Source organism: Bidens hawaiensis, unplaced genomic scaffold, assembly GCF_021521415.1.
Source record: "Bidens hawaiensis isolate Kalapana, Puna unplaced genomic scaffold, B.hawaiensis_p1.1 tig00419565_1, whole genome shotgun sequence".
Lineage (NCBI taxonomy): Eukaryota > Viridiplantae > Streptophyta > Magnoliopsida > Asterales > Asteraceae > Bidens > Bidens hawaiensis.
This window is the reverse complement of record NW_027506838.1, coordinates 118,672-133,259: the sequence shown is the minus strand read 5'-3', so window position 1 is coordinate 133,259 and position 14,588 is coordinate 118,672. Positions and strand designations below refer to the sequence as shown.

General features: G+C 36.1%; 2 protein-coding genes and 1 pseudogene across 2 annotated transcripts; 1 reads left to right on the top strand and 2 right to left on the bottom strand.

The window, feature by feature from the left end:
- LOC143618640 (beta-galactosidase 10-like) lies at window positions 1-7,973 on the top strand. Its single transcript, XM_077090762.1, has 19 exons — window positions 1-517; window positions 1,476-1,571; window positions 1,694-1,806; window positions 1,884-1,950; window positions 2,575-2,667; window positions 2,766-2,909; window positions 3,010-3,098; window positions 3,205-3,310; window positions 4,046-4,133; window positions 4,377-4,495; window positions 4,659-4,826; window positions 5,058-5,266; window positions 5,406-5,515; window positions 5,603-5,712; window positions 5,789-5,896; window positions 5,983-6,093; window positions 6,182-6,390; window positions 7,070-7,385; window positions 7,463-7,973. The coding sequence occupies exons 1-19, from the start codon at window positions 293-295 to the stop codon at window positions 7,571-7,573; spliced, it is 2,592 nt and encodes an 863-aa protein (XP_076946877.1). The 5' UTR covers window positions 1-292; the 3' UTR covers window positions 7,574-7,973.
- A 222-nt stretch (window positions 7,974-8,195) lies between these two features.
- Window positions 8,196-10,908, bottom strand: LOC143618641 (beta-1,3-galactosyltransferase 7-like). Its single transcript, XM_077090763.1, has 11 exons — window positions 10,445-10,908; window positions 10,283-10,373; window positions 10,165-10,211; window positions 9,886-10,094; window positions 9,678-9,741; window positions 9,507-9,579; window positions 9,303-9,423; window positions 9,099-9,186; window positions 8,872-8,997; window positions 8,508-8,617; window positions 8,196-8,407 (listed from the first exon to the last, which is right to left on the bottom strand). Exons 1-11 carry the CDS (start codon window positions 10,531-10,533, stop codon window positions 8,250-8,252), a joined length of 1,176 nt encoding a protein of 391 aa, XP_076946878.1. The 5' UTR covers window positions 10,534-10,908; the 3' UTR covers window positions 8,196-8,249.
- A 186-nt stretch (window positions 10,909-11,094) lies between these two features.
- On the bottom strand, window positions 11,095-13,136 carry LOC143618630 (pentatricopeptide repeat-containing protein At2g13420, mitochondrial pseudogene; annotated as a pseudogene).
- Window positions 13,137-14,588: the final 1,452 nt, after the last annotated feature.

Here is a 14,588-nt window from a genome sequence, read left to right as displayed (position 1 = left end):
CTAAACAATCTTTCTGTATCTTACCCTTCCTCTTGGGAATCTGAGAATACATATATCTTCATAAATATAGCTGCCGGTTGGTCCTTACTACCGGCCCCACTACTTCATCTTCTCATATCAACATACGTGGCACCCATCCAACTTTTGTTTCCATTTTAATTCTTATTATTATTTTATCTCACCAATGAAAATCAAACCATTTGACAAAACTAGACCCTTTACATGTGCAACTTAAATAATTCCATCAGATCTTTGGATTACATAATAAAATATTATAAAAGATTAAAAACCCATGGATAAAGCTTCCACCTTTCAGCAAGATAGCACTCAAAGGATGAAGCTTTCTTCTTCATCTGCGTGTACTCTGCTTCTTGCTTTATGCTTTGTATGCTTGAACATTTCACCATTTGCAGAAGCAGCTAACAATGTGACTTATGATAGCCGGTCACTTATCATTGATGGTCAAAGAAAGCTGCTTATTTCTGCTGCTATTCACTACCCTCGTAGTGTTCCTGCTGTAAGTTCATTAATTTAACTTATTTTCATCAAAAGGTTTGAAATTTAATGAGATGTGATTTGGGTTTCTTGATTTTGTGGTTTTTTGTAACTGATTTGGGAGTTTCTTGAAATGTTATTATCTTAAAGGTGTTATATTTATCATTTATGTGTTTATTGATGAGTCAGATTATAAAGGAATTTGATCTGTTTTGGTTATATGGATTAGGTTTATATTTGGAAATTGGTAATGATACTATAGTGTGAACAAAATGGGATGTGATGTAGTTAGTTGGTAACTTGATATATTTAGTAATTTGACATGTAATGTTTTTACTTGTGTTGGCAAAGTGGACATATTAACACTAGTTTTTAGCTAAAGTTGGTACATTTATTGATTTTATAAAATTTAGGGGTTTTATGGATAATTTATGCCGTTTGGTATACATTGACGCTCCTTAACTCTACGTAGGCACAACATCACCCACTTTACCCCATTCCAATCCACCTCATCCTAAGGAAATTGTTTTATCCCCTTCACCTATATTTATTTAATATAAAATTGATTATTAAATTATTGTGTGTGTGTATGTAGAGGATTTTAAAGCCCGGTAATTAACCCACCTTGCACTAACGCCCCTTAACACATGAGGGGAGTGATATGTCACTCGTTAACCCTTGCCAACTCAGCTTTAATGCCCTGGGTGTTAAGTTATACTCATGGGCCTTACTATCTTGCATTATATTGATTTTCTTTATTTTATCATATGGAAAGTTAACATTTTTACTTAAAAAGTTGAAAGTTTTATTGTTTCCTTCAATTTCATGTGCTTTGTTGAATCAGATTATTCAAAAAGATCAATTTTTTCATGGTTTCTTCATTTAATCTGCCTCTTTTTAATCACATTCTTGAAAAAGATTTAGATTTTCCATGAAATGAAGAAGCTTTACTTAACTATACAACTTTCTGTTATTAATAGATGTGGCCCGGATTGGTAAAAACCGCAAAAGAAGGAGGCGTAGACGTCATCGAAACATACGTCTTTTGGAACGGACATGAACCGTCACCAGGAAATGTGAGTGGCATTTTAGTCTTTTTGCAAAATGAGCTCACTTAGACTATTCTTAGAAAGTTAAAATTTCCAGTTTCAACTGTCTTAATGTTGACTGATGTGTTTTCCTGATGTGGTTTTATTAGTACTACTTTGGTGGAAGATATGATTTACCCAAATTTGTGAAGATAGTTCAAGATGCAGGTATGCTTTTGATTCTTCGAATCGGCCCGTTCGTTGCTGCAGAATGGAACTTCGGGTATTTTTTCTTAATTTAATTTCAATATTGAGTTTTTTTTTTATTATTTTCTTAACGACTTATTGTAATATATTCAGTGGTATACCTGTTTGGTTACATTATGTGCCTGGGACCGTCTTCAGAACCGACAACGAACCGTTCAAGGTGTGAAATTGGTTAATATTTTCTTCTAAATTTCATTAGAAATGTGATTGTTGAGATTATATAAAAACACCTAACTATAACCAGCTTTAATCGAATAATATATTGGGTAAGTTACAATTTTCATCATTTATGTATGAGGTAACTTGCAGTTCGTGTTCTTTAACTTCAATAAGTACGTAAAATGTCCTAAAGTTCATATGTTGTCACACTTTTTGTCGTTTCCACTAACTGGTATTAAGGTTTTTGTAAGTTATTTTAAAAAATGACCATTTTGCCATTATCTTTAATAAGTACAAAAAAGGTCCCTAAAGTTCATATGTCGTGACACTTTTTCCATTAACCGGGGATAACCTTTTTTTATTATTATTTTGAAAATTTCCATTTTTCCCTTAACTTCAGTAAGTGCAAAAAACTTCCCTAAAGTCCTGTCACAATTTTCATCCTTTTCACTAACTGGTGTTAACATTTTGTGTTAGTTTGTTAAAAGATGTCCACTTTGCTCTTAATTTTCGTCCTTTCCACTAAATGGTGTAACTTTTTCTGTTAGTTTTTTTTTTAAATGACCATTTTTCCCTTACAACTATAGAACAAAATATGAATGTGTGTTATTGGTGGAAAATGCAGCATTACATGCAAAACTTCACAACTCTAATTGTGAATATGATGAAGAAAGATAAGTTTTTTGCATCACAAGGAGGTCCCATTATTTTAGCACAGGCAAGTAAAGATAAAACTCTTTAACACCACACGATGACACGACTATACGAATCCTTTCTTATTATGAAAGTCATTGTTTTTGTTTTGACTTATTGTAGGTGGAAAATGAGTATGGATACTACGAAGCTGCATATGGCGAAGGTGGCAAATCATACACTCAATGGGCAGCTAAAATGGCTCTATCCCAAAATACAGGTGTACCATGGATAATGTGTCAGCAATGGGATGCTCCTGATCCAGTGGTAAGCCTCCCGCGAGCCTTATGCATAACTGCATATTTGCATATAACTCATTAACTCAATAATACTTGTAACCCAACTGACCATTATGTATTCTGTACAGATTAATACTTGTAATTCATTTTATTGTGATGATTTCAAGCCAAGCTATCCAACCATGCCCAAAATCTGGACCGAAAATTGGCCCGGGTGGTGAGTATTTAACTCTAGTATTTCTTATCAATTTACGAATAAATAAATAATTTAATTATTTACTTTTGGCCTTAAAACCCTATGTATCATTGTTATGGTGGCATAGGTTCAAAACATTTGGTGGCAGAGATCCTCATCGCCCCCCTGAAGATGTTGCGTATGCTGTTGCTCGGTTTTTCCAAAAAGGAGGAAGTGTACATAATTATTATATGGTATTGTTTTGATGAGTTAGGGGTGTGCATGGGTCGGTTTGGGGCGGTTTTTGGCCAAAACCATAACCATAACCGATATAGCGGTTAATAGATAACCATAACCGATCCGTCATGGCGGTTTTGGTTAATCGGTTTTAACGGTTATAACAGTCGGTTATGGGTCGGTTAACCGTGATTAAAATAAACAATCCTTCCGTATGATTGTGAACACTTAATAGCCGCTAATTGTATTGTGGAATTCAAATATATTTTCTTTTTCTTACTGCCATTTTTGGAATATACATATCGAATTAACATATTAAATAATTGAAATGGAAATTTAGATCGACAATTATGGAACATAAGAATGAATACTGTAACCAATATCGCCAATATTATTACTATTGGCCTAAAACCTAGTAGACGTGGAGAACATTTTTCTGTAATGGATTAACGGCAATAAGTGTAAAAGTTACATAAATGGGGCGGTTCAGTTATGGCGGGTTTGGAATTAACATTAACCAAAACCGGCCCACATTTGGTGGTTTTCGAAAATTCATTAACCCGACCCATCGATTATGTTGGTTATTGGTTAAAATCGGTTCGGTTATGTCGGTTATGGTTCGGTTTGCGGTTATGACGGTTAATTCGCTCACCCCTATGATGAGTAATTAGTTCATTTATACAATTGTAATATTAGTACACTGCATAATATCTTTGTGTGTTTGACTTCTCAACGTTTTTTTTCTTGTTTAGTATCATGGTGGGACGAACTTTGGACGTACGTCTGGTGGGCCGTTTATCACCACTAGTTATGATTATGATGCGCCAATTGATGAATATGGTTAGCTACTTAGCTCATGAAATCTCTTATATGAGCCTTTGACTTTAATTTTGAATGTCAAACTTATATATATTGTACATATATGACACAATTTGTTTTCTAATTATAGAGTTTCTTGTCCTCCATTAAGTTATAGATATTTCTTTAAACAATATAATGCATGCATAATAATTTTGAAACAAAAAGTACGCTGATTTGACTTTTTGAGTAATCTTTTAACTGTTTTCTTGGAACGGGATGTAGGGTTACCGAGATTTCCAAAATGGGGACACCTTAAGGAGCTTCATCAAGCTATAAAGATGTGTGAACATGCATTGTTGAACAACAAACCAACCTTGGTTAATATTGGTCCTAAACAAGAGGTTCGTTTTTTCATGCGAAGTTACCTATTTGCCCTTTGTTACTATGGCAACTTATTCATGCAATTGACCTTGTTTCATAAGATTCCACTCTCTCAGAAAGTGTTGCATTGGCCTTTTAATAATTTAACCAACTATTAAACTTTGATTTTTTTTCAAACTTTAGGCAGATGTCTATGAAGATCAATCAGGAAAATCATGTGCTGCGTTTATTGCTAACATAGATGATAAAAATGAGAAAACGGTGCAGTTTAGGAATGTTTCATATACACTGCCAGCATGGTCAGTCAGCATCCTTCCTGACTGCAAAAATGTAGTCTTCAATACCGCCAAGGTAATTTTTTTTCATATTTTACATTTAATAGTCAAACCTGCTAATATATAAAGAAGGGTTAGACACTTAGAAGAGCTATACATTTGAAGGTTTGGATAGATTATCTCGTACTGCAACAAAAGGATATAGAGTTACTAGAAAAAGAACACCAGTTGTGCTCAAAGTTTAGGATTCAAAAGTAGTTTTTTGACTTTAAAAGTCAAAATTGACATTATGCATGTTTTTAAACAGGTTAGATCTCAAACTTCTACCATTGAAATGGTACCAGAGCTATTGCAGCCTTCAACGGTGTCACCAAATAAAGACTTGAAAGCATCTAATTGGGAAATATTTGTTGAGAAAGCCGGGATTTGGGTTGAAGCTGACTTTACTATCAATGGTTTTGTGGATCACATCAATACTACAAAAGATACTACCGATTACCTTTGGCTTACAACTAGGTTTGTTTGTGTGTGTATGAAGATACTTTCTGTTTATTTTGGAAGCACTTAAAAAGTCTTCAACTTTAAGTTAATTGTCTTCAAGAACTTTGACCCGTAAAAGTCTAAATTAATGGAGGTTATTACATGTTTCTTGCAGATTATTTGTTGATGAGAATGAAGAGTTTTTAAAGAAAGGAAACAAACCGACTCTCCTCATTGAGTCAAAAGGGCATGCGCTCCATGCCTTTGTCAATGGCATACTTCAAGGTCGATGGTCAAACATGTTTTTCAAGAAGTTTGACTTTTTTTTCACTCATGTGATTGTAACTTATACCCTCAAATAATATTTTTTAGCTAGTGCATCGGGAAATGGGACCGTTTCACCCTTCAAGTTTAAAGGACCGGTTTCTTTGAAGGCGGGGAAGAACGACATTGCTATTTTGAGCATGACTGTGGGCCTCCAAGTAAGTTACTTTTTTATTCTTTTAACATTTTTCGCTTTTATGTGTCTTATTTATGTTTACACCACTCGTTTAACAGAATGCAGGATCGTTTTACGAATGGGTTGGAGCTGGTTTAACGAGTTTGAAACTTATAGGTTTAAATAATGGAACCATTGACTTATCTAACACCACATGGACCTACAAGGTTCACTCTTTGTCTAAACCTTTGACTTTTGATAGTCAATTTGGTCAAATATTAGGTTTGACCCTCTTCTTTCTGGTTTTTTGCAGATAGGTTTAGAAGGAGAGCATCTGAGTCTATACGATGCGGATGCTTCTAAAGATGTGCATTGGACCAAGGTTTCTGAGCCACCTAAAAATCAGCCATTGACATGGTACAAGGTATGCGGCAAATGCTTAGGTTCTGTTAGTTTTAGTTATTTTAAACTATTTTCTTGGTTACATTTTTTACTACTATTGAATCTTGTAGGCCATTGTCGATGCGCCACCTGGCAATGAACCTATTGGACTTGACATGGTTCACATGGGAAAGGGGTTGGCATGGCTAAACGGAGAGCAAATTGGAAGATATTGGCCCCGAAAGGCTCCAACCGATAAGTGTGTTAAAACGTGTGATTATAGAGGCAAGTTTAACCCTGATAAATGCAATAAAGGGTGTGGAGAACCATCACAAAGATGGTAACTAACTAGCAATTGGATCCTTTTATTATAATATTATTTACAAAAGCAAAAAAAAAAAAAACTAACAATCTCTCCTTTGTCCCATAAATACAAGAAAAAAACTGATAGTTATTGGCAATAATCAAGATTGTACAATTAAAAGTATTCATGTCAGTCTTGATGTGCTGATTTTGTTCGTTTGACCACAAAAGTCAAAAATCTCATTCGTTATGGAATGATAAAAAGATATCTGTAAATGACAAGAGATGTCAAAATGAGCATTATAGATTTATAGGTAACAAGTCAAAAATGAGTTTGGATCAAAATGGGTAAGAAATGATAAAATTATGTCTTCGAATGATAAAGGTGTTAAGATGTTGGGTCAAAATAGGTAAGAAATGGTAAAAGGATGTCTCTGAATGATTAAGGTGCCAAAATGGACATAATAAATAACGGGTTAAATGATTTTGGGTCAAACGGATACTTGACCAAGAAAACTTAGTCTAGCTTTATCAAAACAAAGTGTTATAAATATTATGCGTGCTAAATGTCATTATCATTAAATTCAGCTTCTCGACTAGAACCTTATAGTGGGTTGTATACATTGTTAAAAACGTTAGAAACCGAAAACTGAAATCGCCACCTTTACTCAATGGTTATTATTATATCTTTGGTTCTAATGACATTGTCATCCTAGGTACCATGTTCCAAGATCTTGGTTCAAGCCATCGGGCAACGTTTTGGTGATGTTTGAAGAAAAAGGTGGAGACCCCACTCAAATTAGGTTCTCGAGACGGAAACTATCCACTCTTTGTGCTCATGTGGCCGATGATCACCCCTCTTTTGCTACCAACAACATGCAAAAAAGCAAAGCAATTTTGGAGTTGAAATGCCCAATGAACACACAAATTTCCTCTTTCAAGTTTGCTAGCTATGGAACTCCTACCGGGACTTGTCAATCATATGTAGTTGGAGATTGCCATGATCCTAATTCCACCTCTATTCTTGAAAAGGTAATCAATCACTCAGGCTTTTGGGTGTATGTGTTCCTAGTCGTATTGCAGTGTCATTTATATTGTTCTATGTGCAGCTATGCTTGAATAGGAACGAGTGCTTAGTGGAATTAACCAAAGATAATTTCAAGATGGAAATTTGCCCTGGTGTAACGAAGAAACTTGCAGTAGAATTAACTTGTAGCTAGATGTTGCCATTTTGATATATTGTGCGATCTATGTTCCTTTAGTATAACTATTGAGTCATTTTTAGGCACATTTAGCGTTTTTTGTAATCTTTATTGAGGGTTGTATCCGCTAATAACCATATTTGGTGGGTCTCAGGTACATGTGAAAGAGAGTGTTCAAGCTAGTATTTGACACTAAGATAAAAATACCTATGTACCGATATATCTTGCTTAAAGCAATATTTATAAGTGTTATGCAGCTCTTTAATTTTGTTTGGTGCTGTATCGAGCATCTCAATATGTATATGTATTCAGTTTATCGCACTGTGTGACTTGTATCGTTAAACAATGTAGTGCGATGTAATGCTAATTTGACCAAGAAGTCCAATTTTGAATTTTGAGTGTCTAGTCAGTTATTTTCTTATTTTCAAACTCGAATTTGTTGAATTGGTTATGAAATCATAACCACATAATATCAAAGAATGTGATAATAGAAACATTTTCAGGTTGAAAATTGAAAATCCTTAAGAAAAAAGCATTGAGCTTTTGATCTTGAGACACAAAGTTGGGACTTCTTTCTTGGGACATATTTGTATCAAGTCTTACAAGAACAGTCCTGCGAGAAATCATTCACTGTGGTCATCCCCATGATTGTCGTGTGCTCTTCACTCGTCTATTCTTCGGTCAATTTAGCATCTCAAATTTTAAATGTTGGTCGGTTCCAAAGTGCAGCACGATTTTCACCACATTTCTTATGAACTTCTCTAATTCTTTCAACAGATTTGCATATCCCGCTACAACTCCAATCGAATGATGCAATGCACACATTGTCTGTTTCTGCTTTCCACTCACATTCTGCATAAAGTTCAAAACTTTCATAGTCAAACTTTGACTTGTAATAGTCAAAATTCAAGTCTCTTCTAAGTTCTAACAAAAATGTAGTAGAAGCACATACCAGGAGGGGTCCCGCAGCACATGTTTCGTTCATCAATGTGCTCAACTTCTAGACCAATAAACCAAGAGCCAAGTGATACATCTTCATTCGCATACTTATGTAGTATTGCCCTGCATTACTCAGTTACATTCATGCAAACAGTTGGTCTAAACTCTAAAGTAGTAACTTTTAGAACTTGGGGACTAAATTTGCAATATGACCAAACCACAAGGACCATTCGTGTTATTAATTCATATTGAAACCAGATTTATGTAACACATATTTAAAAATTTTGAATATTATATTTATATGGCTATATTTTTCGAATTTGTATGGAACAACACGATTTGAAAGACATCAACTGAAAACAGTAACGGATTCTTACTGGTTGGTGGAGATGTATTTAGCAAGATCGTTTGAAATAGCATAAATTTGACCGGTTGCATGCCGAAGATATTTGTTCCCTTCCTCGCCGAATTTCCAATATTCAGGTTCATAATATTTGACATTCCTACATAGCACCAAAGTAAAGCATTTTGATGACTATCAGTCAAACATCATTGGTTAATTTCACTTTCAGATATTAAAACTTTGATGAGAAACAGGAAATACTTTTGAGAAAGAACATGCCCAGATTTCATGCATCCAATGTAGACCCGAGGCTTTGATTGATGCCGGTCAAGAGTTGAAGCTAGCATGCCTGCAAAATGATGATAATGGGCAAATAAGTAACTTTAGCTTTAAATTTTTTCAAGATAATACAAAAAATTATAGATGACTTGAAAATCCCAAATGAAAGTTTGCAACTTTATGTACCCAAATTGACATGAACGTCATCATCCACTTTGGCATAGAATTTTGCATCCCAGTTGGTGTATGCAGTAGCGAAAAACGTTCTTGTTTTGGCAGTTAATTCATGATACCCTTCAACATGTTTCTGCAGTCATAATAATATCAAATAACTTAACTTTTAGTATGAATTGAAGGTTATAATGTGGAATCAAATGTAGAGTATCTTACAAGCCTCAAAAAGTCCTTATGTTGTGAGTCCTCAGAGTCGATTGCTCGGTCTAAAATGCTTTTGGATGTCACACTGCAAAATAATCAAAGACCATATTCCTTTTTTGTCATTCTTAAGAAAATGAACAGGTGTTGCAGCATTCATTGTAAAGAAATGAAAGCAAGAATCACCTATGACCAATTATGAAACGGACGATAATGCCCTTTTCCTTCTCGAGCTGAATTAACTTTTCACCTAGTCAATATCAAAGATTCGTACATTATTAGAGTATAAACATTTAACCCTAAACATGGTTACCCTCCAAAAATGCATATTTAGAGAATACTTTTGATTGTTGATATTTTTTTCTTGAGTGCAAACAATAAAGGACAAAAGTACCCCTAGGCATCCATGTTTCTCTAATCGAATCACGCCTTCTTCTGCTACTAAAAGCAGTGTTAATCCCAATAACCACAAATGCTTTTTTCCTTGTTGCTTCCTCAGAAACCGTCTTGTTTGTTTGCCGGTTGTCATTATTAACTTTCTCGGGTACATTTTGGACACCGGGGAGCTCCATTCGCAGCCTTGAAATCGAGTTTCCAAGTGACCTGATATTTATAAACAACATTCACGATGTTTGATTTTACACCCTTATATCGAAAATATCAAATTATTCACCTGATTGCATCATCAGATCTTTGAATTGCTTCCAATAGATCATTATCCTGAATCAAAACCATCAAGATCACATAAGATAACAACAGCTGTTGATGAATTTCAAAATGTGAATGAGAACCTTGTTTGTGATGCAATCATGAGAGACGATTTTGATTTCTTGTTCTCGCCTGCGCATAACCTTTCCGTCTAAATCAAGGGGAGCCCATACCCTACACATGATCATCATATATAATATAATTTCAGATTTGGAAATCCAATCAAATAATGGATTGAGACGGACCGGTTGGTGGAGAAGACGCCAAATGCGAAGCTGAAGATGCTGAAAATGAGAATCCATTTAGGTGATAATTTGCATCGGCTGTTCTTCATCTTAATTCTTAAATCAAACTCACTGACTGAGATTTATTTAACTATATGTGTGGACCGTGCATGCATGTAACATAAGGTGGCAAGACAATAGAATAGGTATAAACCATGTTTGTTATACATTTTTATTTTAACTAATGATTTTGAAAAATTAAAATCTATTCATCCATCAAATGCAAAGAATAATTTTATGTTCTAAGGATTTTCATTAATAATAATTAATAAAATTGTATACATACTAATTAACAGTTCTCTGTAGCTCAACTAACATTTGAGAGCAAGTGACCGCAAGGTCTCAAGTTCGAATCGGATCTTAACCGGGTTTTACCGCAGTGGGTCTTCGGATGGTGGGTTTTCCCCCGGAACAGGAAATGGTGGGCCTGAGCTACTCATGTTGTCTGTGATCACGGGCTTATGAGTCGCCTTTTGCCATTTAGTTACTCCAGTACTCGGGCTTTATTCAACGGTCGTTTAGAATAAATAACAGTCCAATAATTAAAGGACAACAGGTTTGGTTTGGTTTGGTTTGTTGTTTCCAAAATTGTAGTTAGCGATTCAACCCGGATTTTCGGCAAAACAGAATCGTGATCATCCCTATCAAACAGTACTCAAATTTCATAAAACTTCCTAAATAGTTTTGTTAAAAAATGATATCACCATCATAATAGTACAGGTTTTTAGTCGCATTTGACAAATGTATGCAACAGCATTTAAATAGTTTCTCAACAGGTACAATTTCATTGCATGTGAGCTTACAAGTTACAACTACATCTACAAAAATTAAAATCAAGGAAGGCATATAAGTATATAACCAACCCTTCATTCTAAAAGCGCATTTTCGTCACCGCCTTTCGCATCAGAAATTCATCTTTTAAAAGGTTTAAAATTATATTTTTCATATTCGGAAGAAAACGACACGAATTCATCATCAAGCTTCTTCTTCAACCTCCTCCATGTCCGTAACATATCAGCCTGTATCAACCCTCTATATAACGTTTCAAACGTCACTTTTTGCGGCAAAATCCCCTTCTCAATCATTTCAACAAAATACTCACACGCCTGTTGCCACTTTTCCTTATCACACAAATGATGAACCATCAATGTGTACGAATCCAAATCCGGACCCGACCCGCCACCTTTCATATCATCCCAAATCACCTTAACAAGATCTAACCGGTTTACCATTATAAACATCCCTAAAAGTATGTTATACATATGCGTATCGGGTATCAAACCCGACTCTTCCTTTAGTCTGTAATACAGTCTCAACGCACCATCAACGTCTTTCCTACCCCTATACTCTTTAAAAAAACAGTTATACGTCATAGCAGACGGTGTAACCCCGTTCAGCAGCATTTCATCGAGCACCTGGTACGCATGTTCCATCCGCCCACACGAACACAAACACTTCACAACCGACGTGTACGACGCAAGCGACGGCTGAACCCCTTTCTCCTTCATCATCTTCAACACATCAAGCGTCCCATCCGGCTTATGCGCCCGGCTATACACATGCAACAAAATCGAGTAACTCGTCACATCTGGATCAATCCCTCTCTGAAGCATTTCATCAAACACCTTATGCGCGCCTTTCACCGTCCTCTCAAACCGCGAATCCGGGTGCAAACTCGACCGTCTACACATCCCATTCAACACCACATTATACGTAACCACATTCGGCTCAATCCCATTACTCACCATCTCATTAAAAAACCTCTCCGCCATGTTCATCTTATTAACCTTACACCACCCGTATATCAAAATCGTGTAAACCTTCGCATCGGGTTCAAATCTCCAACTCTTCCACTTATTAAACACCTCAGTAGCCACTTTCGGGTACCCGTATTTACAAAGCGTATCAAACAGAAAGTAATAATCATCAATCGGCTGTTGATCTTGATTTTGATCATGATCATGGTCAACGCCACCGTTGACCACAAAGCAACCCATATCCTCAAACGCCCGGATCGCTTGTCGGGTCAACCCGGCAGAAACAAGCCGACGGACTAAAACATAAAAAGTATCCGAATTAGGGTTTACACCATTTTGGTCCATTTCAATAATTAACTGCCAGGCGGCATCAAATTGTCTGACTTTGGCTAATATGTCGACCATGAGGTTGTATGTGGAAGTAGTGTGGGTGTAATTGGATTGGTTTTTGGTATAGATGAAGAATGGTAAGGCGATTTTGGGGGTGTTTTGGAGGCGAATTAGGGTTTGGGTAACGAGGGTTTGAGTGAGTGTGATGCCGGTGAGTTGGAGGGTGGATTCCATGGTGTGGTAAGGGTTGTGGTGTTGGATTAGGATTTGGGAGATTAGGTCAGCGTCTGGTGATGGTTCGAGTGAGGCTTTTGGTACGGTTTCGGGTTCGGAAATTGACGAATGTGATGATGATGACGAAGAACAGAGTGGACGGATTTGGGAGAACATGGATGTGATGCGAGAGTGGGTGAGTCGCAGAGCCATGGCGGGAATGTTAAACAAGAAAGGAAGTTGGGGTCTATATGTTAACCGGTTTACCGAACCGAAAATGAAACCGATCAGTGATCGGTTATCGAAACTGATTATTAGACCGTCGGCATTCACAACCCAATTCAACCAACCTTTTCTTTCCTTTGTAGACGGCCAACAAAAGTATTTTTATATTTATACATGCAAGATCTGTATAGACCAAAATACTCCCAAAAAAAACACCAAACATCAAAATATTTCAAATATCAAAACGTCAACACTTCTTACCCAATAAATCAATCACATTCCCCAAGCTAGATGGCCTCCCGATAGATACCAACTCGCTCCTTGTCTTTCAAATAGCCCACAATGCGGTAAGACGCACCGAGTGCAACACTTTCTTTTTATCCTTGTTGAAACGCGTATATTTACGCAGTTCCAAGATATTTCGGACGCTAAATGCATAAATACATGGTATATTGCACCAACCCAACCTTTTAAGAACTCAATCATATTAAAAAAAATATGTATATTCAGTACTCAGTTTTTAATAAAATTGACATCTTATATCGAAACGCACGTAAAAAAAAATTAACGAGAGTGTGCCTTTAGAATTTCTAAAAAAGTTAATAATATAAGTTATTAAACAAAAACCAAACTAATTGTTTTAAAAGAAAATTAAATTAACAGCCTATGGAATCAAGCCAAATATCATACACTTATTATTAAAACATGAAACCACATGGGTTGGTGGAGCAACAAGGTTGTGGAGTTTAAATGAATTAATATATTTTTCAAAATTTGACCAACCAACCCAACTAGACGTGCACAAAAAAACTGGTTCCGGAATCTAAGTGGTAGAACCGAACCGGAACCGGTTCCAGTTTCTACCCGGTTGACCCAATACCCGGTTTGGGTATTTTTGTACCCGAAAATCGTACCCGGTTCTCCTATTTGTATGTCCTCATCGGTTCCAACCCGGTTCCTAATTGTAACCGGTTCGGTTCCTACCAAAAAAAAAATGGTTCCGGCGGGTTTTTTTTGAATGGCAAAGTTCGTTATTCAACGAGGTTTGCCGTTTAACCACTTTGATGACCCGGATTTGACGTCGTTGATTCGAGAAACTCTACAACCGCGATACACACATGTAAGTCGTACTACCTTAAGACGTCATTGTATCAGGTTGTGGGAGTGTGCTAAAAAAGAGTTAATCGAGTCTTTTCATTCTTTAGAAGCCATGGTTAGTTTAACTACCGATGTTTGGTCGGCACCACACGGGTTGCCCGAATCATACATATGTGTCACCGCTCATTGGGTTGATCCGGTGACATGGCAATTGATGAAACGCACCATCGCTTTTGAAAACTTCCCGTTCCCACATACCGCCGAAAAATTGTTTGAATTACTTGATGAAGTTATAACGACTTACAACTTGAGAAATAAAATATTTTCGATTTCGTTTGACAACGCTTCAAACAATACTAAGGCGGCCGAAAAATTTATCATTAAATATTCACCACCTTGTTTCGGGGATTTTTTTCATGTTCGATGTGTTGCACATATCATCAACTTGGTTGTTCAAAAAGGTCATGACAATGAAAACATTT